The 25290-nt window shown below is 38.1% G+C and overlaps 1 protein-coding gene across 2 annotated transcripts in view; it reads left to right on the top strand.

Moving 5' to 3' along the window:
* Nucleotides 1–606: 606 nt before the first annotated feature.
* The window catches only part of aebp1a (AE binding protein 1a), a 30572-nt gene continuing 5888 nt past the window's right edge, over nt 607–25290 (top strand). The window contains exons 1-16 of one of the 2 annotated variants that reach the window (XM_056466530.1): nt 607–1096; nt 4761–5003; nt 5575–5622; nt 7237–7311; nt 8477–8560; nt 9573–9635; nt 9733–9792; nt 13059–13136; nt 14740–14849; nt 15443–15582; nt 16191–16275; nt 18731–18875; nt 20940–21019; nt 21163–21286; nt 22022–22218; nt 23930–24103. In XM_056466530.1, the coding sequence (XP_056322505.1) occupies nt 844–1096; nt 4761–5003; nt 5575–5622; nt 7237–7311; nt 8477–8560; nt 9573–9635; nt 9733–9792; nt 13059–13136; nt 14740–14849; nt 15443–15582; nt 16191–16275; nt 18731–18875; nt 20940–21019; nt 21163–21286; nt 22022–22218; nt 23930–24103 (1959 nt within the window). In that variant the 5' untranslated portion in view covers nt 607–843. The remainder of the gene's footprint in view (nt 1097–4760; nt 5004–5574; nt 5623–7236; nt 7312–8476; nt 8561–9572; nt 9636–9732; nt 9793–13058; nt 13137–14739; nt 14850–15442; nt 15583–16190; nt 16276–18730; nt 18876–20939; nt 21020–21162; nt 21287–22021; nt 22219–23929; nt 24104–25290) is intronic. The other variant, XM_056466531.1, reaches the window with a different exon arrangement.

Raw genomic sequence — 25290 nt, 5'->3', positions numbered from 1 at the left:
AATAAACTTCACTTCATAACTCTCTGAAACTGCCCCTTTTTAGGCTTTGATCCTAATTTTGGCCATTTTGGTGGTCGCTTTAAATTCAAATGAGATTGTTCAGAAGAGGGCGGAGCTACAAATGCCTGTGTGTCAGCATAGTGGCAGAAAAAAAACATGACTAACGTTCTATGCTAATGAGGGAGAGATGCTCACTAATGAACTATACTACAGACTGAACTACTGTACCTATTTACTGTGACCTTTTATGTGAAGCTGCTTTGACACAATCTACATTGTAAAAGCGCTATACAAATAAAGGTGAATTGAGTTAAATTGAATTAATGGGCGGGGCTTTCCTCTTCTGATGACACATACAAATAGAGAATGTCAATCTAAGTGTTTCTGGATCAAGCCTGATTATAAAAAATGAAATTAATACATTATTACCATTAGCATCTGGTTATATTAACACTCTGTTCCCACACATCTGTGTTTAAACCCCTTATAAAAGTGATTTTTGCATAATAGCTCCCTTTTAAAGTACTTGTTAAACCTCCCTCTCTCTTTCTCTCAGTCTCCTCCTCTTTTTTCGGTGTGTTTTGTCCTCCTCCTCCTCCTCACTCACTCAGAGGGGGATGTCAGAGGAATTCCTTTCCACTACAACAGCGGAAAACAGCCACAATCCCCCTTACATCTGACCTCCACACCAGCTTCATTTCTTCCATCTCCAGCGCAGCCCAAGAGTCCGCAAACATTCGGATCAACAACTTTTCATAGACTAGAGTCCTAGCCGACCGGTTTACGCACACACCTACCATCTCTAAACTGTAGCACTGGTGCAGAAGAAGATCCTAGAAGACCATGAGGGTTTCAATATGTGCAGCCTTATTTGCTCTATGCTGGATTTTGACATTTGCTATCAATGAAGGGTTGGCTGATGCTCCCAACCAGAGAACCAGAAGCGTCCAAATGAGACAAAGCAATGGCGTTAAATCCAAAAGAGAAGATCTGCAGGAAGGGTTTTCAGATGACGCTCAGATGGACGAGCCTGAAGAAGACATGGCTGAAAAGGGAAAACCAAAGGGTAAAAAGACACCTGAGGAGATTTTAGCTGGTAAGTTGCCTTTATAAAGTGCTCAACAGTTAGTAATAAGGCGTTTAGGCTTTATGTAATGAGGTTTTCGGTGGCTGCAGCCCAGTTTTATGTAGGAGAGGAAAGACGTGCTTTGTCAAAATGACAGATTACTGGCTACGCCGAAAGCTTTTACTGGCTCTTCATGAGGTTATGCAACAATTCTAGAAAAGCCATGACTAGTCTGTAGACTGACACACTTTCTGCTGCTCTTTTCTTCTGCTTCGTTTTGGTCTTTCATCTGGAAAAAGAAACGTGAAGCAGGAGGCATGTGGGAATGAAATTACAGTTGTGGGCTGGACGAAAATCACAGATGGTTTGTGAAAACATTACGGGGTCTTGACTGCAAAAACAAACTCCTCCGTTTGCTCGAGTCCTGTGAGGTTTGGGAAACAGACAGGAAGAGAGGCAGAGGCCACATTTGGTTTGAGTTGAAACACGTGGAGTTATCTGATCTGTTTGAGATAGCCATGTGTGTGTGTAACCAAGGTGCTCGCTGTGACCCGAGTTCGATTCCTGGCTCGGGGTCCTTTGCCGATCCCTCCCCTATCTCTGCTCCCCACACTTTCCTGTCTGTTTGGCATGCTGTCCCGGGAGAGAGCCCTGAACTCATAAGATCCTCGAGCTCGGGGCTCCCTCCTGTTGCAAGGCGAGAGGGGAGTTTGAGCTGAGGTAGATCCTGAGAACTCCCCTGCTGTAATAACCAATGAACAGCCAGTGATTGCTCTTGAGAGATAACCATTTACTAGGAGCATGTCTATAGTGCCGGTTTGGATTAGTCAATTAACTTATGTTGCATGTTTTTGGATGGTGGGAGGAAACCGGGGAACTCGGGGGAAACCCACGTGAGCACAGGGAGAAATGCAAACTCCGCACAGAAACGTCTGCTGGTTTGGTAAAGCCTGGAACCAGAGACATTCTTGCTGTGAGGCAACAGTGCTAAGCACTGGGCCACCGTGTCACCCATCTAGGAAGAAGGAGGAGTAGGGGTGGAAGGGGGGATTCTTCAAAACGAAGATAGCGGTGATACGTAACCCATTTGTAGTAGCTTAGGAGTCATCTGATTGGTGCATTGAGAATTGGATAATGCGGATCCAATTGTAAAATGTAAAATCTCCACTGTCCTATCCCAATAAAAATTATCCTAAAGACTCCCAAATGATTTGTTCAGGGACTGATTTGTTCCCAACCTTTCCTTTGCTTGAGGCTAATCTCCGCTGATTAGTCCAATGACCCAGTCTGTTATGATTGGTCAACTGCGTTCAGCGCAACCATTGTTATGAAGTAGCCAGAGTTCAGAGTATATGCGTGAGCCCAATGCAGGAATGCATTAAAGCAATGCAGTTAAACACCAACATATTGCTCTGTTCTTAACCACAACCGTAATAACAGCAACACACATTCAGTATTAATCCACAGTGCCAAAAGTTGAACTATTTTGAAAACTGACCACGTCATGCGTGTGAGGAACAGCTGATGGTGGCCATGGCAAAGACAATTGTCAGAGGATCGCAAGTTCAGGAATGCATTTAACCGTACAGAGATACAGTACAAGCACTGATCTATAGTAGGTACGTGATTACAAGCCACGCGGAGCGATTACAACTCATAATACACAATTAAACACATATTTATCTTCCCAAAACCCAACCAACAATTTACAAAAGCCGTCCAGAAAAAGAAAAGCCCTCGTCTGATTATTTTAACCACGTTTTCGAATTTTACCACATTCTCGCCTTGTTATGAACTTGTTCCCGGACTCGAACCCGGTCGTCATCATGGTCAGCTCCTCTCTGTGTGTCAAGTCCACCGACGTACAGGACGAGCTAACCGGACAAACTGGTTGCGGCAGGAAAGCCCTCCACACGAAGGTAAGCGGTCAGCCGGTAAGCACTAAAAGGAACGGCGTCACACCGCCCAGTAGCGTTCGCTTAAATAAATGAAATGCAGCCATACGTACCTCCGGCTACATAATTCGCCGTCTCCAGAAACGTCCGCAGGACTACGTTTTCAGAATGAGCCTGGGTTGCAACACTCCCCAAGTCTTTGCAAATAAGTTCCAAACATTTGTTGGTGCCGTGACCCGGACGGCTATATTGAAAATCGCCCCTATACCCTCATTCACTACTTTCTACTTTAGTTCACTAAAATATACTCCACGTATAGGTGTGATAGAAAACAAATGATCTCCTCAGAAACTCTAGAAGAGGCAACATGAGAATACTGCCATTTATAAACATATTTTTCATAAGAAGATTATTGGAGTTCATTTTACAAGAAATTATTATTTTGGTCATTTAATGCTTCATTCTTTTAACTACCAACTATCAATTTCCTGTAACAGCCTGCAAATGTTTATTTCTAAACAGTAAAAAGCAGCAAATACCTCAGTTTCCACTGTTTATTTACATTAAATCTCATTGTTCCTCTTATTAAAGTGATTGTTATTAAGTGATCTCTTCATAAGCCTTTAAACACAAGCGTGAGTGGTAATTCACATCTGATGAGATGTTTGGTGTGTGAGATAGATGGCTTTCACCCATGGACAGTGATTTATTTATGTTCTCCACAGTCTGGATTTAATCTGGCAGGATTTCAAGCGCCGCTTCCACCGTCAGAGTGGTTTCAGCAGTTTATGACGGCTGTAAAAGTTTATAAAAGCTTCTCTTTGATTTGTTAAATGTGGACAATTAAGAGTTTGACATACATCCACCATCTAAACGGGCCGTTCCAGCATGTCAGTGTGACATCTTCATCCTCGTCTGTAGAAAGGAAAAGGCTAGTTACATCTCTCCTGCATGGTAGTTGTAGTTTTTTCAATTTATTTGATCCTAAGGAACTTTAGGGAAAATGTCTGAGCAAACTTTTCCTCTGGGTTTTTAACAGAAATGGACATGACGGATGTTCCTTTTTTTGCATCCTTAAAGGGATAGTCCATCCAGAAATAAGAGCTGAACTACTGAAATGTATTAATACTTTATATAAAAGGCTTTATTGGTGATGGCAGCCTAAAGACGGCACTCATATGAAGAATTTGACTTTCACAGTGTCAAAATCTTGATGTTTCTGTGGGTCTCGTCTATCAAATCTGAGCTTTATTTTGTATTCTCTATTGGATTCAGCTCAGGTGATTGGCTGGGCCATTCTACAGCTTGATTTTCTTTCTCTGAAAGCATTTGAGAGTCTCCTTGGCTGTGTTTTGGATCATTGTCTTGCTGAAATGTCCACCCTGGTTTCATCTTCATCCTCCTGCTAATGTAGATGTTGAACTGAAGCAGCTGATATTCATTTACACTGATGAAGGGCAGAGGGTTGCTGAAGAGCTACTGAGAGATTTCAGCTGCTGTCTGGGCTTTCACTGCCTTTCTACTCCTCCCTTTCTTCATGTGTTTAATACTTTTTCCCTGCCTCATTTCATTTTATAACAACATAAGTTCATGTGTAATCTAATTAGTTTTGTTTTCTTTGCATGTGTGGATTTCTTTGTTTGCTGTCAACATCCGGTGATAATTTCAAGTCAACAGCACCTTTAGAAATATATATTTTATAGACAAATGGTGACGTGTTCAAAATGAATTTTCCTCGCTGTATATAACTTCAAAGCAGAACATATATGTCAGCCGTGCTCTCTCATTTTGTTGTCTAGCCAAGGCTAAGAAGGCGGCTGAGAGGGAAGCCAAAGCCAAGAAACCGAAGCCCACAAAAAAACCCAAACCAACAAAGAAATCCAAACCTCCAAAGGCCACCAAGAAGCCAAAGCCTCCTAAAGCCACCAAAAAGCCGAAAGCAGCGAAGCCAACAACACCAGCTAGAGAAACTAAACCAACCAAGAAGCCAACAATGGAGGAAGAGGAGGAGAAACTGCTGCTGGAGTTGGGATGGGACACGTGTACGTACAGTAAATACATAATATATCAGCACATTGTTGTTTTAAAAGGGAGCTATTATGCGAAAATCACTTTTATTAGGGGTTTAAACACGATTGTGTGGCAAGAGTGTGTGAATATAGCCAGCTTCTAATGGTAAAGATTTATTAACTGTATTATTTTGTAATCAGACTTGATGAAATCAGTCTGCAGAAACACTTTGATTGACATGCTCACATTGTACGCATCATCAGAGGGGGAAAGCCCCGCCCACTAGTGACCATCTCTCCCTCATTAGCATAGGATGTTAGTCTTGTTTTTGAATCTGGCACTATGCTGACACACAGGCATTTGTAGCTCCGCCCTCTTCTGAAAAGAGCACAATCTCATTTCAATTTAAAGCAACAGTCACCAAAATGGCACAAACAGTCTAAAAGGGTCAGTTTCAAAGAGTTATAAAACATTATTAGTGTGGGATTTTGAGCTGAAACTTCACATGCACACTCATACTAGACTTTTTTTTTTAATCTTGTAAAAAGGGTCCCCTTTAAACGGAATGCTCATGTGGTTTTCTTTGCTCAATATTTCCAACAGTGTCACCAAAGGAGACAGAGATGGAGAAACCCATTGGCCCAGATCACGGTATGACAACATGTACAGTACGACACAGAAAATCAACCATGTTGCAAAACATGATAGAGCTGAAACGCATGAATAATTGCTCCAGTCATAATTCAACCAATCCATTAGGTTCATTTGAGTATGCAGAATTTCTGGACTATGAGTGGGTGTAATTATAGAGCAAGTCAATGGTAGATCGACTCCTTGAGGAGTGTAAACACTGGCAGAAAACTCCTGTAGATTTACATTGAAGAAGAGCAGAGGGAGATCTGAGTGTGGAGAAAACACCACCCAGAAATAATGGTTCTACCGATGGGAGAAAATACAGTCTTCATCTTTAATCCCATATGAACTCAATGAGATGTAAAACCAAATTAGCAGTATGGGTTTACTGTTGATTATTATAATGGGTTGATACTGTTGAAAGTTGAGCAATTTCATGGAAAATTGCATGTAATGTTCAGATTCGACCCACTACAAAACACACTGAGTGGGTTGCACCAGTAAGGATTAAATTATATCTGTGTTTTAAATTATTTTATTAAAATATTTTAAATGCTGGGTTGTTTTAACCCAATGTTGGGTCAAATATGAACAAACCCAACCATTAAGTTAAAATTTGGTACTTACATCAATGTACTTATGGCCCCTTTCCATTGAGTGGTACAGTACGGTACGGTTCGGTACGGTACGCATTTATGACCGTTGCACTGTCAAAAGGCGTACCGAACCGAACAGTACCGTACCACTTTTTCGGCACCCTTTCATAATGTATTTCAGAACACTTCTAGTGGATATGCGTAGGGTTAGGGACAGGTTTGGTGATATGAGTAGGTTTAAGGGTGGGTTATGGTGTAAGGGATGGTCAACAGTTTAATTACAGATGTTATTACATGCAGGCATTTAATCAAGGTACAATGTAAAAACATGTATTTACACAATAAGTACACTGTAAACCCCAACAGTCAACTTTATCAAATGAAATGAGTGTAGTTAACTCAAAAATTGACTGAAAGTTAATTCTACTGATTTGAAAAGAGTTTTGAACTCAGTGTTGAAGGTAACGAGTTCATTAAATAAGTTCACAGTACTCATTTAGATTAGTTTTTTTTACTCAAATGGTTTGTAGTAATCGGTTCCTCAAACAGTTTGAGTTGCCCTAACTTTTTGGGTTTTACAGTACTCAGTTGGTTTGAGTTCTCTTCGTTTATTGGGCTCATCTGTGCTCAAATTGCTTCGTTTACTCAAATGGATGGAGTTCACAGTACTCATTTGGATTCGTTTTTGAACTTAAATGGTTTTTTCAATCGGTTTCCTTAAATGGTTTGAGTTACCTTAACTTTTTGGGTTTTACAGTGTAACAAATGATTAATTTTGGTCCAAGTACATATTGCTTAAGGCCACCGAATATAAAGTGGGACAAAAATGTAAATTTTAATTTAATTGGGTTTGTCCATATATGACCAACACAAGACCAACACAAGAGTGTAAACAATTCTGAAAGATTAAGGAAGAATTAACAATTCAATCTCTGATTGTCTGCAACTTGGGACAAAAAAGTGCATATTATGCAAATCAAGCGGCTGTTTTCTATTCAAATATTGCTAATCACAATATTTATTTACCTTCCAACAGACATGCACAGCAAGAAAGACCCCACAACACCTCCATCAGTCAAAGAGCATGTGCCGGATTACTGGGACAACCGACGTATGTTTACAGCAGCATCCATTACTCTCTTCAAGGAACACTTTTTTTTGGAAAAGTCTCATTTAAAAATTCCCCAGAGTTAAACAGTTTGGTTTTACCATTTTTAAAACATTCAGCCAATCTCTTTTAGCTTAGCATAAATCATTGAATCCAATTGGACCATTAGCATCTCACACACACAAAAAAAGAGTTTTGATAATTTTCCTATGTACAGCAGCAGGCCCAATGATATTACGCAGCACCTGAAAATAGTCCCCAAGGTTTTGTTTTTTTTGAGTAAGATGCTAACGGTCTAATCCGATTTAATAATCTTTGCTAAGCTAAGCTAAAAGTGCTCCACCTGGAGATCTCCTGAATGGATTCAAAAATGCAGTGTAAAAAAAGCAGGGTTTCACACAATCCATTCATGCTGTCCCAACACAAATTGATTGATAATTTAACACTGTTAACACATTTATGTGGGTTGAACACAAAGAAATTAAGTTGCCCCAATGAAATCTCAAGAATTAAGTTATTTCAGCTTATTTTAATTAGGCAGTTTGAACGAGCAGAAAAAAATATTTTTGAGTGTGGTAAAATTCAACAACTCAACTGTTTAACACTGCAAAATGAGCCTATTTTCTGGAAAAAAAGGAGTGTTATTTTAAAAATAAAGCTTTATTATCAGCATTTATACACAATTTAAGAACATTTAACATCCTTAAAATATTTCCATTTCACTAAGGGGATAGTTCAGCCAAAAATGTCAGTTCTGCCACTTCTGTTCATTGGATGTCAATAGCAGCTGATTCCCAACATTTTTCAGAATATCTTCTACTGTGTTCAACAAAAAAACCTATTCATGAAAATTTAGAACCACTTGAGTAAATAATGAGGACATTTACATTTTTGGGTGAACTATCCCTTAAGACATTTTTTATATTGCAAATGGGTTCTTTAGTTTCCCAGCGTGGGTTGCAGCTGGAACGGCATCCGCTGCATAAAACATATGCTGGATAAGTTGGCGGTTCATTCCGCTGTGGCGACCCAAGATTAATAAAGGGACTAAGCCAAAAAAAGAAAATGAATGAAGGAATGGGTTCTTTAGACGATTTCATTAGAATAACCCAAACCTTAATCTAGAATCATTCTAATACTGCTACTAATACATTTTATTTCCTGACAGATGAAATTCAAGAGCCTGACCTCATTCCTAAAGTCAAGCAGCCGTCCTCCACCGATGACCCGAGTATATACTTACCAATCCCAGGTAATCATGTACAAACGCTGACTGACCTTTCTAACCAAAACAAACTTGCTCACTGACTTACAATGGTGAAAAAACTCCCATTCCAAAAACCATAGAGATTTGGGGTGGGCTCATTTAACTCAAGCAACCAATCGGTCTCTCTGGAATATTCTAAAACCGCACACCCTAGCAACCATTTAGAGCACCCAACTGATCTCCTAGACTGCCATTATAAAGATATCTTTATGCTGCAGTATCATAGAGACATCAGGGTTGACTTATATCCTTCATATTGGCGATAATTTGATGTATCATCACTTTAAACTGTCAATTGACTCCATAGCAACAAAACAGACTAACCTAGCAACCATTTAACAACAGCAACATCTCTACATCAGAACATCGTAGGGATTTAGGTATTGGCTCGTTTGACTCGTGCTAGCAAAATGGGGATTCCTGTGTACTATACATGCTAACAGTGATTAGCAAAAGGCTAATAACGGTTAGCTACATCCTAATAACCATTAGCTAAGTGCAATAACATGCAAGAAATATATATGAAAGAGTAATCATATAGCAAAAACACTTATACTCATAGTATTTATTAGTAAATGTTCTAATGTTTCGAACCATACTTTAGGAAAGTATATATTTACAACTTTTTGTTAATGAATGCTACCTCATAATGTAGCATTACCTAATAAACTGTAATAAATACTGTAGTATACTAGTTTTTACTCCATTAAACTGTGATGTATTGTGGTATAATATACCAAATAAGTGTAAAACGCAACTACCGTATCACCACAACAGATTAATTCAAGTACATTACTATAGTATGGTTCAAAAACACTAGTATTTACTATAAATTACTGTGGTATTTTTCATTTGGGCACACACAACACTTTACTATGAGGTTTGAGAGTAAATTAAAAGTGAATTCACATGCAACCACGTTCATGCAAGATTGCAAAACATAAATAACTACAATGATTATACCACATTGTGTCCTCGAATCTTCTTTTCTGTCTAGAGGAAACCACTACCACCCCTCGAACAATCGCCCCTTGGTATGAGGAATATGATTATGCTGACTGTACGTTTGTAAGATCTTTAATATTTGATCATAAATCTGTGCTGTTTTGATTGTATAGTATTTTACATCTATATATTTGCTCTCTCTGAAATATTAGTGGCGGCAAAAAAGCAGGAGGAAGAGCTGGAAAAAGCAAGAAAGGCCAAGGAGGAGAAGGGTCTGTATATCAAATAGATTTTTTATGAAGCTTTTATTGGATGCACTCCGGTGGATCAAATTAAATGTTTCTGCTTAAATTTGTTTAGGAAAATGACAGAAATTAAAGGGATAGTTCATCCAAAATCAAAATTCTGCTATCATCCGCTCACTCTTTGCTAGTTTCAAACCTGTTTGTGTTTATTTCTTCTGTTGAACACAAAAGAAGATATTTGAAAGAATGTTGGAAACCTGTAACCACTGACTTCCATTGTATTTGTTTTTTTCTACTGTGGAAGTCAATGGTTACAGGTTTTCACCTTTCTTTAAAATATCTTCTTTTGTGTTCAACAGAATAAAGAAATGTATAATGGTTTGAAACCACTTGAGAATGAGTAATCTGTCAGTAAATGTTCATTTTTAGGTGAACTGTCTCTTTAATTTGATCATACGCTTATGGATATGTAAATAATGTTGCATTGATAAAACAAACAAAACATTTTTAATGTTTTCTTTGTTTTGATTAAGGTGAAATACAACCCCAAATCAAAAAAAGTTGTGACAGTAAAGCATTTACCACTTTGTAATGTTGTCATTACTTTTCACAACACTTAAAAGACGTTTAGGGACTGAAGACACCAAGTGATGAAGTGTTTCAGGTGTAATGTTGTCCCATTCTTCCTGCAAACAAGTCTTAAGGTGTTCAGCAGTACGGGGTCTTCATTGTCGCATTTTATGCTTGAAAATGCATCACACATTCTCTATTGGAGACAGGTCGGGACTGCAGACAGGCCAGTACCTGTATCCTCTTCCTCTGCAGCCAGGACTTTATAATGTGTGCAGAATGTGGTTTTGCATTGTCTTGTTGAAATATGCATGAGCGCTCCTGGAAAAGAAGGCAGCTTCTCCAAAATCTCTATGTACTTTTCAGCACTAATGGTGCCAACACAGAAGTGAGACTGGCTTTTGGACTTGTTGCTGGTAACAGTCTGGATTATCCTTTCATTCTTTGGTCCAGAGCACACGGCATCCATTTCTCCCAGAAAATACCTGAAATACTAATTCATCTGACCACAGTACACGTTTCCACTGTGTGATGGTCCATCCCAGATGCCTCCGAGCCCAGAGAAGTCGATAGAGCTTCTGGACACTGTTAACATAGGGCTTCCTTTTGGCACAGTACAGTTTTAAATGGCGTTTGTGTATGTAACTCTGCATTGTGGTACTTGACAAAGGTTTGCCAAAGTAGTCCTGAGCCCATGTGGTGATATTGATAATGGTCCGTTTCCACTGAGTGGTACGGTACGATACGGTTCGGTACACTTTTATGGCCGTTTCCACTGTCAAAAAGCGTACCGAACCGAACCGTACCGTACCACTTTTTCGGCACCTTTTCAAAAGGGTACCAAACACGAGAAAGGGTATCCAAAAGGCGGAGCCACACGCGCAGCTGAACGCTATTGGTTTACAGAGATACGTTATTCGCTTACGCAACAAGCCAGAATGAAAACAAAAGAGCCGCCATGTTTGAAAAACACAGCGAGAGATTTTAGCGGAATTATAAATACATATAATAACGAGCCATGGTCGATCTGGGCTCAAACAAACCTTGTCGTCATCTTGATGGACAGCAAGAAGAAGAGCAGATTTACCCTGTGCCCCGTAGTTTTTAACGAGCTAGTCTGAGGCGCGAGCCGTTTCGCTTTCTTGCTAGCGCTCGCCGCGCGTCTAACATTATATCTGAAATAACAAACTTCTTGAGCTGATGATAATAACCTGCGCTTGATTATTGATGTGCTTTTGAAACCCGATCCTGTCAGACACTGACAAACGCGAGAGTGAAGCGCGAAGAAACAAAGGAGAAGCCGGAAAAAAAGGAGCACATTATTTTTTCAACAAACGCGAACAAAATGCCATGTATAACTAACTTATTATCTTCACATTTTGGACTAATATGAACTGAGAATGACGGAATTACTGTCTAACAGAGGCTACATGTGCTGCTGAAGATTACAGACACAGATGAGAGGTTTGCTCTGACTGTAGGCTATATTTTGTGTTGTTTTGAACCTAAATACCAGCGAAATGTCTGCTGTGTGTAGTTCGTTTGTAGTTGGGAACATATCAGAGACTGTAAGGGGCTGTATGTGTTTATATATGTTCATTTATTTAGTTATTTGATATAATTACAGACGTTACAGTAGGCTGTCATTGATCTGCAGTTATAATCAACTCATGTTCATTGAAAAGTTAGTAATAAACATTTATACACAAGTATTTGTGTGCAAAGCATCTGTTTTATGAGATGAGCTTCTCATATGATATGTGAGCGACCCGTACAGCTTTACTGTAGACATTTCCTCCAGCTAAAATGACGTCGAATGAAACTGTCTGTCATACACCACGCCCACCAAAAGGGTACCCTTGTTAGTGGAAACGCAAGCCTGATAAAGGTGACCCGTACTGAACCGTACCGTACCGTACCACTCAGTGGAAATGAGCCATTATAGATGAATGAGGATTCTTGATGCAGTGCCGCCTGAGGGATCGGAGATCACGGTTGTTCAGCTTATGCTTGCGTCCTTGTCTTTCAAGCATTGAAATTCCTCCAGATTCCTTGAATCTTTTACTGTTGAAGGTGAAACATCCAAATCTCTCCCTCTCTTTCTTTGAGGAACATTGTTTTTAAACATTTCAATTATTTTCTCACGCATTCGTTGGTAAACTGGCGATCCTCGGCCCATCTTTGCTCCTAAAGGACTAGACCTTTCTTGGATGCTGATTTTGTACCAAATCATAATTACAATCACCTGTTGACATCACCTGTTTCACATCACATCATCATTTACCAATTTACCTGATTCATGTTGTCTGCAATGAAATAGTCAAAGTAAATTTAGAAATCACTACTGTCTTTTATTAGCGTTTTCCATACTGTCCAAACCTTTTTCTGATTTAGGGTTGAACAACCCAACATGATTTAGTGATGTACACAAAATGTCTTCATATTCACTCTAAAAATTTGCTGGGTTATTTCAACCCAGTGTGTGTAAAATATGGACATTTAGGTCTTTCATAATCCAGCAGGATATATTCCTCAAAAAAAAAAAAATGTGAAAAACTGATTTAAAAAATATGGAGGATAAATAATTTGCACATTTCGCTCTTAAGTTGCGCTGGCAATAATTGAATAGATTTAAAGTGAATTATGCAAAAAAAAACGAAGTAAATGACCTGTTTGAACAAGTCACTCGGTATTACGCTCAGTCTGTCCATTCCCGTACACAGCAGAAAAACTGCGGAAGATGTGGGAAGAAGAGGAGGAGGAAAAGAGGAAGCAGACAGCTCTTCATGCCGAGCCAAAGAGTGAGTATTTCTGGAAAACAGCCACAGATTACTTCATAACCATAAACAGAAGCACACAGTCCCTTTCAGATCAGGCTGTTTAGAAATGCAGAAGAGCTTTTCTGGGAGTTCAGCAGTTTTGGGGAAAGGAATATCGAGTTACTCCTCAAAAAAGTAACTAGTTGCATTACTTGGGTACTTTGTATGGTAAGTAATGCTTTACGTTACTGCATTGCTTTTCCTTGCCTTTGCTAACTTGCAGGGGTTTTTTTTAAATAAAGGAGCTCTGCAATTAACAACACATTGTATTATCCACACATTCACTTACCTTAAAAAACTAAACCTTAAAAAATCACAAGGATAATGTCATGTTTTGAGTGCACTGCAAAATAGCGGAGTTATTTTAACTCCAACAGAGGGAAAATCAACTCAGATGGAGTGAACATATTGTCTCAAACAAGTTAAAACAACACATTTCAGAGTAAAAAACAAACATTTTTAGAGCTAAATGAACACTCTTACGAGATTTACTTGTACGCCTTTATAAATGAGCTATATTTACACTGTACAGAGTTAAAAAAAACAACTCTGGTCTACACTCCTGGGAGTTGATTGTTCCCTGACTCTAATGTAAAGAGTGAAAATATATTGCGATAATATTGGATATAAATTAATAATAATAACAATAATATCCAGCTTGACCAGCCGAGCCAGGCTGGGAGCCCAGCCAAAACCAGCTATGTCCAGCTTAAACCAGGCTGGTCAAGCTAGTTTTAGCTGGTTTTAGCTGGTCATTTTCCAGCCTGACCAGCTAAGACCAGGCTGGAAATGGCTGGAAACCAGCCTGGATGTGGCCAAAACCCCTCTAAAACCAGGCTGGTCAACCAGCTAAAACCAGCCAACCAACCTAGGCTGGTTTAAGCTGCATTTTTCAGCAGGGAAAATGATTGAGGTCATGTCCATGTTTTGTGCGATAAGTATTGATTATTGTGACAGGTCTAATTATTACATAACTGGCGTTACTTGTATTGTGTTAGCTCCAACTTCAGTGAACACACTCTGAGCTGAAGGCAGTAAATGTCGAAGCCCACATGTTTTTTTTTTCCCCCTCAGTGGTTTTGGCTTCCAGCTGGACACAGACGGGGCCAGATCTGCTGCTGGCTCCAGTTTCAGCCTTTGTGCAGGACAAATGGATTTCCTGTGTAAAAAGAAATAAAAATACAGTCGGTGTCTAAAATACAATGTTCAGAGAGAGCTGTCAGCCATCTCACTACGTCACAGTGCAGTGGGCCTCAAAATCGATGTGGTTTTGGTCCTTATTTAACATTAATATATATATATATATATTTAAAAAGGACTTGATGTTTGTGTTTATATCACTTCAATACGACAGTGGACACACTTTACTACACACATCTGTCCAAACAGTTTCCAAAGGTTGATGATGCATGATATGTGCCCTTTAAAAGGAGAGTTCAGCTTCAGAATAACTTCTTTTGTGTTTAGCAGAATAAAATAAACTCAGAAACGTTTGAAACCACATGAATGATCAGGTCATTTTCATTTATTTTAGGGTGAACTGTTCCTTTAAGTGCATTCAACAACTGTGTTTCTCATCTGTCAGAGTGTCCTCCTCTTGGACTGGAGTCCCATCGAGTGGAGGATGATCAGATTCTGGCGTCTTCGTCGTCTAATCATGGATATTCAGCTCTGAGAGGACGGCTCAACATGCAGGTTCATACAATCCTACAAACGCCTATGCGTCACCATAGTGACAGATTCAAAACATCTTTGAGAAACACTGAAAATGTCAGAAGTGTCTCAGAAAAAGGCAGTCTAGTGTTCATTTGTGCTTGCTAAAACTGGATAATCCTCTCAGTCCCTGACGTACATCTTAGTCTTCAGTAATAGCTGATGGCTGCTTCTCACTCAGGGCTGTTTATGCTAATGGGAGAGAGATGGTCACTAATGGGCGGGGCTTTCCCCCTCTTATGACACGTACAAAGAGTGAATATCAATCAAAGTGTTTCTGCAGACTGATTTTATGACGTGTGACTATAAAAAATTACAAATAATTAATTTTTACCATTATAAGCTGGTTATAATCACAGACTGCTGCCACACAACTGTGTTTAAACTCCTTATCAAAGTGATTTTTGCATAATACGTCACCTTTAATATGTGTACTAATGTGTTTAAAAATTAAATGTACATATTTTGGTGCACTTACAGCATTTGCAAAGTTCTGTTGCCTATTTTATTAACATTTTAAATACAGTTCAATATGGACAGAAACAGGAATCTTAAGGTAAGCATCTGTTTTGCAGAATTCGGCTGATGAGGAGGACGTTTACGGTGGAGCGTGGTGTGCTGATACGGAGGAGAAGGAGCACTGGTTTCAGGTGGACGGCCGGCGAGAGGTGGAGTTTACCGGTGTAATCACACAGGGCAGAAACTCAGAATCAAAGTAAGACAACCATCAAAACACTCACGCCGTTTCCTAATGCAACAAGATTCCAGCAAATGCACCAAAAGCGACACGACAAAAACATTTAAATACCAGCCACTGCACTCCCAATGAAATGATACAGGCTTTTAAACTAATCAATATTAAACCTCTTTAGCATTATTAATATGCTACTGAGTGACTGATGTTGGGTTGCACTGAATAACAGTTCTGATTTTCAATTTCAAACCATCTACTAGTTATTTTATTTTCAAGATCTGAGGTGAATCTGCTGCTGCTTTCAGTAGTATGGCAATAAATGTAAGGGAAAATGGTATTTAAACTCACATTGGCAGCATTTAACACTGAATAAAGCCCATAATCAGTACCTGAGGTGATCATTGTCATAGTAGTTTATGCTGTTTGTTATTCTCTCACAACGTAACAGAAAGCATTCCTAAAATAGCCGTTTTGCACTTTGCTGTCGCAGATGGTTAGGTCAAAAACTCCTTTTAACATTGGAGAGATACCTTGTATTGTATGTTACGGTGCCAAGCCGCGTTTAGTTAAGACACGAACAGCACAAAGACAAGGGGGCGCCTGTAACCACAGCTCTTCTTCTCTTCCAGCAATGACTTTGTGTCCTCATTTTTCGTGGCCTTCAGTAACGACAGTCGTGAATGGACGGTGCTTCATGATGGTTATGCTGAATGGGTCAGTATTATACTTTGATAAAACTACACAATGCTGTGAAAATAATACAACACAGCTCTCTTTTCACATTTTTATTATTTCAAATATTTCCCAAGTGCTGTTTAATGAAGAGAAGATGTCTTTGCCATGTGCATAATATCTTACTAGTTATTTTGCTAGGTACTAGTAAACTACTAGTAGTGAAGTTTGTTCCTCGCCGCTGTCGCCACTGGCTTGCTTGTTTTGGGACTTGTGGAGCTGCACGTGGATGGATTTGCTCTTCAGTGTTTGGACTTCCAGCAGTGAAAATTAAACCACACTGAACTGAACTTCAGCTCTGAAAACTGGACTGAATCAGTTTCAGTGATCAAGAACGTCTATGTGAAGCTGCTTCGACACAATCGACACTGTAAAAGCGCTACAGAAATAAAGATGAATTGAATTGAAATAGGATTCAGCTTAAAGTGCCACTGAAATGCTTAACTAGATTAATTAGGTTAACTAGGAAAATCATTGGACAACAGTGTTTTTTCTTAAAGGAACACTCCACCTTTAGTATTTTAGTATTGTTTAGATATTCTAAAGAGATCATAGTGTCCAAAAGAAAGTCCACTTGATCACTGTTACCCTGATGAAGGCAGATATTTGCCGAAACGTGTATGCGCAGTTTTAAGGAATAGCATGTCAATAAAGGATTTTTAATATTTTTTACACATTCCTCGAGTGCCTTGGACTGATTTTTGCAGTTTATTCTGATGAATCCCTTACCCAAATTTCACCGATACATTATTTTAAGCTACCCCTGAGCTTTTTTTGAAGGACGTCACCCAGGGGTAAACGGTTGGGTTTTACCATTTTCGAAAACATTCAGGCGATGTTTTGATAATTGATTTCAGAGATATACTCATTCATTCATTCATTTTCTTCCCTTAATTAATCCGGGGTCGCCACAGCGGAAGGAACCACCAATTTATCCAGCATTTATTTTATGGATGCCCTTCCAGCTGCAACCCAGCACTGGGAAACATCCATACACACTCATACACTACGGACAATTTAACCAACCCAATTCACCTATACCCCATATTCCGCATTGAAGATTAAGGTCAATACCCCATGTCTTTGGACTTGTGGGGGAAACCGGAGCATCAGGAGCAAACCCACGCCAACACAGGCAAAACAAGCAAACTCCACACAGAAACGCCAACTGACCCAGCCAGAGCTTGAACCAGCGACCTTCTTGCTGTGAGGCGATCGTGCTACCCACAGCACCACAGTGCAGCCTTTAGAGATATATAATAGAGAAAATGATAACGGAGTTTTGATAATCCTATACTGACCATTAGCGTGATGCCATTGGGCCATGAACATTTCTTGCTTGTTATCAAACTATTTCATAATTGTAATTATGCAATTCTATCATAACTTATTGTGAAAACAGATATCATAACATTATTTATGAATATGTGGCTTTTTTCTTTTGATTCTCAGAAACTACAGAAATTAAAAATATTAAACAGGAAATACGTTGGGACAGTTGTTTTTGTGCACATCCCTCAAAATGGTCTATAAAGCTTGACTTTTCTGTAGTTACTTCATGTTCTTAAACTGAAAAGTTTCATTTTCTGTTTCTATTTTCTGCGTCGTCATATTGCGTATTAATTTCCTATCGGTCTTAGTGCACAGTGTAACTACAGAATGGAAATGGGAAAATTATTGAAACTCTTTGGTCATTTATGAGTGAGATGCTACTGGTCTAATCCGATTCAATGACTTATGCTAAGCTAAGCTAAAAGTGCGTCCACCAGACCCAAATAAAATACAGCAGGAAATACTGTGCCGATTTTCCATGCTCTTTTAAATAGTGCTTGGGAAATATTTTTTAAAGAATCAAAATGTAGCAGGAAAGCTAATAATATTATGCATCATATATGCTCAGAATTATTCGCCCTCTTGTGAATTTTCATTTCTTTTTTAAATATTTCCCAAATGATGTTTAACAGAGCGAGGAAATTTTCACAGTATGTCTGATAATATTTTTTCTTCTGGAGAAAGCCTTATTTTTTTATTTCGGCTAGAATAAAAGCAGTTTTTAATTTTGTAAAGTCATTTTAAGGTCAAAATTATTAGCCCCCTTAAGCAATATCTGTTTATTCGATTGTCTTCAGAACAAACCACTTGCCTGATTACCTTAACTTGCCTAGTTAAGCCTTTAAATGTCACTTTAAGCTGTCTTGACGAATATCTAGTCTAATATTATTTACTGTCATCATGGCAAAGAGAAAATATATCAGTTATTAGAGATGAGTTATTAAAACTATTATGATTAGAAATGTGCTGAAGAAATCTGCTCTGTTAAACAGAAATTGGAGAATAAATATACAGGAAGGCTAATAATAATGACTTCAACTGTACATGCATGCAGTAAAACATGCAACACTGAGATTTTGACTTGCCCTTTTTCTTTCTCCTACAGCTCTTTTACGGTAATGTGGATAAAGACACTCCAGTAATGACGGAGTTCTCGTATCCGGTGGTTGCACGGTATATCCGTGTGCTGCCGCAGAGCTGGAACGGGAGTTTATGCATGAGGCTGGAGGTGCTCGGCTGCCAGTTACCCAGTAAGCATTGCACAGATTTATCATTATTCCATTTGACTGATTCAGAAGACATGATAGGATCTTTTTTATGCATGAGATTGACTCACTAAAGCTGTGCATTACTGCATTTTTGGAACATTTTGCCATTGAATATCGAAATATGGGTGGTGGCTCAGTGGTTAGCACTTTCACTTCACAGCATGAAGGTTGCTGGTTTGAGTCCCGGCTGAATCAGTTGGCATTTCTGTATGGAGTTTGAATGTTCTCCCCGTGTTGGCGTGGGTTTCCTCCAGGTGCTCCGGTTTCCCCCATAGTCCAAACACATGCGCTAGGGGAATTGGATTAACTAAATTGGCCGTAGTGTATGAGTGTGTGTGTGAATGAGTTTTGGTGTTTCCCAGTACTGGGTTGCAGCTGGAAGGGCATATGTTGTGTAAAACAGATGCTGGATAAGTTGGCGGTTCATTCCGCTGTGGCGCCCCCTGACGAATAAAGGGTCTAAGCCGAAAGAAATTGAATGAATGAAAGAATTAGTTAATCTATCACACCTTTGACATTTAATAATTTGTTTCGGCTTATTCACCTTTTATTCTTGTTATTTCAGCTAATTCTAAATTAAATAAAATTCAATATAATTTTTTGTCTCCAAAATTGTATTAAAAAAAATAAAATTAAACTAATAAAATTTGTAAACTATTTTTTAAAATCCCATAATTATGACTTACCAAAGCATGTTTGTTTTGAGCGTGTGTGGCGGAGCAAGGCCTCCAAATATAAGTCAAATATTAAATACGATAATTATTTTTTGACAATATATCTTTAAAACTTAACTTTTTAAAACTCAATAAATTTATAATAACATTTTTTTACTTAATTGTTTGGTGTCTGATATCCGTGATGTTTTTCAGTACATTTTTTAAGTAACACTTTATTTAAGAGTCCAAAATAATGCATTAATGAACCATTAATTAATGTTTATGTTTTCATTAGTTAAAAACAAGCACTAGTATTTAATGGTTAACTAAACATTTTAAGGGTCCGGAATTATGCATTAGTCAAACTTGTAAATCATAATTAACTTGTTCACAATTATGCATCAGTTAAGCATGAGCAAACACATAATTTATGATTAGCTGAACATAACTATTACTTACAATTTGATAAGCCAATTATAATTTTCTTTTCGGTTTAGTCCCTTTATTAATCCGGGGTGGCCACAGCGGAATGAACCGCCAATATTTATATATTATTGTTGTAATTTATATTATATAGCGACACGGTGGTGCAGTAGGTAGTGCTGTCGCCTCACAGCATGAAGGTTCCTGGTTTGAGCCTCGGCTGGGTCAGCTGGCGTTTCTGTGTGGAGTTTGCATGTTCTCTTTGCGTTCGCGTGGGTTCCCTCCGGGTGCTCCGGTTTTCCCCCACAGTCGAGACATACGTTATAGGTGAATTGGTTGGGCTAAATTGTCTGTAGTGTATGTGTGTGAATGAGTGTGTATGGATGTTTCCCAGAGATGGGTTGCAGCTGGAAGGGCATCCGCTGCATGAAACATATGCTGGATAAGTTGGCGGTTCATTCCGCCGTGGCGACCCCAGATTAATAAAGGAACTAAGCCGAAAAAAAACTAATGAATGAATTATTATTATATATTGCCCAGTTTTCTAAAATATTCACAAACTATGTATAATTACGGTTATATACACTGGTAATGATTTTTGTAAAATACACAGCATTTAACTGTAATATGAACTGTATTTATTTTGCTGTATATGTATTTACAGTATTACATATCTTTAAATATACAGTCATGTTTAATAAATACAGTCAATGCAACTTTAAAATACAGTAACAAACCGCATAACTGTCCTACATAAATGCATTGACTGTATTTATTAAACATGACTGTATATTTAAAGATATATAATATTGTAAATACTTATACAGCAAAATAAATGGTGCTGTAAATGTAAATACAGGATTTTGGCTGTAATTAATTCTACAGGAAAAATGTTAACAGTGTAGCACTTGAAATAATAATTTGCTACATACGTCTCATTATAGCTCATATGATTCTCCTTTTCCAGCTAGTTATGCAACTGAGAATGACGTTCCACCTACAGATGATCTGGATTACAGGCATCACAACTATAAAGAGATGAGACAGGTGAGAGTTTGCAGGTATTCTCTAAAGTTACTGTGGTAAGTAGCGCATCGCAACCCAACAAGCATCACATTTGGACTCAACTTTGTGAATCTTCTACTGTTGAGTTGAGGAGATTTCATGTGTGTGTGTGTGTGTATAATCAGATGATGAAGGTGATCAATGAGGAATGCCCCAACATCACTAGAATATATAACATCGGGAAAAGCTTTCAAGGGCTGAAGATGTATGCCATGGAGATCTCAGACAACCCTGGAGAACACGAGCCAGGTAGACTACAATAGAGTTTGCTCTTGAAATGGATGGAAAGGCAAATCAAACTGTAATTTAAAAACAAGGACTGGGAAAAATGACAAGAAAATCTGGTGATTTTCTAGTGAGGGTATAATAATATTATTATATAGTACAATATATTACTATATACAGCTGAAGTCAGAATGATTCGCACTCCTGTTTATTTTTCCCCCAATTTCTGTTTAATGGAAAGTAGATTTCAACACATTTCTAATCATAATAGTTTTAATAACTCATCTCTGATAGCTGATTTATTTTATCTTTGCCATGATGACAGTAAATAATATTTTTCAAGGCATTTCTATACAGCTTAAAGTGACATTTAAAGGTTTAATTAGGCTATCTAGGCAGGTTAGGGTAAATAGGCAAGTTATTGTATAACGATGGTTTGTTCTGTAGGCTATCTAAAAAAATATAGCTTAAAGGTGCTAATAATATTGACCTTAAAATGGCTCTTAAAAAATTAAAAACTGCTTTTATTCTAGCCGAAATAAAACAAATAAGACTTTCTCCAGAAGAAAAAATATTATCAGACATACTGTGAAAATTTCCTTGCTCTGTTAACATAATTTGGGAAATATTTAAAAAGAAAAGGAAAATTCACAAGAGGGTGAATAATTCTGAGCATATATGATGCATAAAATTATTCAAAGGGGGGCTAATAATTCTGACTTCAACTGTATATTCAGAAATCTCTCCTGGTTTTATAAGGTGAACCAGAATTCAGGTACACAGCAGGGCTTCATGGGAATGAGGTGCTGGGCCGGGAGCTTCTGCTGCTCCTCATGCAGTTCATCTGCAAAGAATACAATGACGACAACCCGAGAGTGCACCGCCTGGTGGAAACAGTGCGAATTCATCTGGTGCCATCACTGAACCCTGATGCTTATGAGCTGGCATACGAGATGGTACGACGCGCTCTCAGACCAATAATACCAACTAAGGCTCATTGGAAATACATGTTCGGCCTACATTTTTGCTAAATGTTTTGCTTCGGATACGTTTTATTGCACGTTTCAGATGCACTAGAGGGCGCTACATTTTTGCGTAATCTAAAAAACTTGAATTAGGGTACGTTTTGTTGTACACTGCATAAAATGCTAGGTTCCACATACCTCCTACATGCTGCCCCAACACAAATAAATCAAGTTACCAATTGTTTTATGTTCAATCGATTGAGTTGTCCCCAAAAAAAACTTAAGCAGTTGCTTCAACTTATTTTAAATAAATAGTTTAAACAAGCAGCGAAAGTCATTTTTTTTGAGTGTGCATTTCAGATACAAATCCTTCATGTACACGCCCATGAGAAGGCGGAGCTTGTAGCGAACCACTGACCTAAACCCAACCTATAGTGTTTCCAAAAACAAACATAAGAGAAAAGTGCTCTGTGACCATATAGATTTACCTTGATCTTACATTGCTTTTATTTATTTTGTGGAACCAGGGCTCTGCATCACAAGCACAACACCCTAGAAAGTGAGCTACGAGTGTGCACGCCACAAATTTTAACCATATGAGACATAGATAGTTGAAGCAAACATATCCGAATTACAAATCATGCAAATAATTCTCTACATGTCAATAATATGTACTTGTAAACATCATTAATGTGAAAAGAAACAACAAATTTTGTCGTCACACTGCCCCCTAGTGTTTACTTTATTTATAAACTGCAGTTAAACACATTTTTAAGTATGTTTTTTTTTTTGCATGTGTACAAAAATATAGGCTAAAGCCGGTAGTAATGGGAGTCGGACCTTTGAGATGAATGAATCTTTTGAGTTTTATTGTTAAATTTGACAAAATATTAATAAAATGTTAGTTCAAAACCTATCTACCACTAGCCTAAACGTTGATTACACTACAAACAGGTCGTAACTAGAATGCTACAGTAAAGAGAAAATAATCATTGTTTACCTGGATATTTTGTCTATGATTGGCTCAGCTAGCCTGATCTCACGAGAAAACGTAAGTATTTTACGTTTTGTCAGTTTAGTGGCTAATTCGTAGGAATTGTACGAGTTCAGTCGTACGAAATTGTACGATTTTAAAAAGGAGGCGTGGCACCTAACCCCACCCCTAAACCCAACCGTCATTGGGGGATGAGCAAATCGTACTAAATTGTACGAATTAGATAGTAGAAATTCATACAAATTAGCCACTAAATCAAAAAGTAACGAATTGCCGTGAGATTGTGTTGGCTCAGCTCTTCTGATGAGTCTTCAAGTTTGAGTTGTTTAGTTTTGTGACACACACAGTCCCATATAAGCTTAACCAATGCAGACGGTCTAAACCAGAAGGATTCGTTCACCTTTCAAGACTTTGAGTCGTTCGTTCATCATGTAAAGAGATGAATGACTCAGAATCAAATCTTTTTCTGGCTCTGACTGCATCATGTGTTTCACATGTGAACGAACCATGCGCGAATGAACAAATCACTCCCTCAGACGACTTATCATTCCTTAGTCACATTAAAGATTCGTTCAAAATGAATTAATCAATCAAGAAAAACCTATCACTAGAAGCAGGTATTTCCAATGAGTCTCTGTTGAATGATCTGTTTTCTATTCTGTTTCATAGGCTGCTTCATGCTTTATCTGACTTTATCTCATTGTTCAGGGATCTGAGATGGGAAACTGGGCTTTGGGACACTGGACAGAGGAGGGATACGATATTTTCCAGAATTTCCCAGACCTGAACAGTGTTCTCTGGGGTGCAGAGGACAGAGGATGGGTGCCGCGGATCATTCCCAATCACCACATCCCCATCCCTGAGAACTTTCTCAATGGCTCTGTGAGTCGAGCTGAAGAGTCCTGTCTGGACACTTTCATTCTGTCTTCTGGATGCATTACTGGATTTGAATTGTGTTACCATGAGTTAGATTGGGATAGTTAGTTGAAAATGTGCTAACGCTCAAGTGGTTCCAAACCTGTTTTTGAAAAATAAAAAGATATTTTGAAGAATGTTGGAAACCAGTAAACACTGATGAAACCAGTAAACACTGACTTTCATAGTTGGAGAAAAAAAAATTATAGAAGTCAATTGAAACTGATTTGCAACATTCTTCAAAATATCCTCTTTTTGAGAAAGAAAGAAAGAAAGAAAGAAAGAAAGCAAGAAAGAAAGAAAGAAAGAAACTCAAACTGGTTTGGAAAAAAAAAAATCGCAAATAAATGATGACAGAATTTTCATTTGTGGGTGAGCTGGGGTACCATGATTTAGTTTGGGACAGTTAGTTAAAAATGTGTTCACATTCAAGAGGTTCCAAACCTGTTTGAGTTTGTTTTTTCTTCTATTCATAACAAAAGATATTTTGAAGAATGTTGGAAATCGGTAAACATTGATAAAACCAGCAGACACTCACATTAAGAGTTAAAAAAACACTTTAGAAATCAATTAAAAGTGGTTTCCAACATTCTTCAAAATATCTTCTTGTTGAGAAAGAAAGATAAATAGGATAATGTGAGCACAAAATTATAATGGAGCACCGCAATACTTTTGCACAAAATCACTACTTTCCTCGGTTGTGAATGCAAATGTTTCACAAACAAATTCAAAAATTTCTCAGGAAACAACAACAGTTTTAGGGAAAATCTAGTACTTTTGTTAGGTTTGTAGGAATATTGCTTTTGTTATAGGATGCAAACGTTTTAAATGTAAAGGTGCTTTGTTTTTATCTTGTTTTAGGATTGCAGCACTTTCAAGTTGTAAAAGTTTCAGGCGAAAACAATAGTTTTTTTTTTTCCTGTTGAAAGCAGATTATCCTTTAGTCTTCAGGAGCATTACTGGATTTAAATTGTGTTACCATGATTTATTTTTCAAAACAGGCTTGGAACCACTTGAGCATTAGCACATTTTTCAACTACTATCACCAATCTCATTTGAAGACAGCTGAAACCCATAATAGAAAAACTATGAAAGTCAATGGTTACTGGTTTCCAGCTTTCTGTTAAATATCTTCTTACATATAAGAAAGAAAA

The sequence above is a fragment of the Danio aesculapii genome, chromosome 10 (assembly GCF_903798145.1).
Source record: "Danio aesculapii chromosome 10, fDanAes4.1, whole genome shotgun sequence".
NCBI lineage: Eukaryota > Metazoa > Chordata > Actinopteri > Cypriniformes > Danionidae > Danio > Danio aesculapii.
This window is presented reverse-complemented; position numbering and strand designations above follow the sequence as displayed.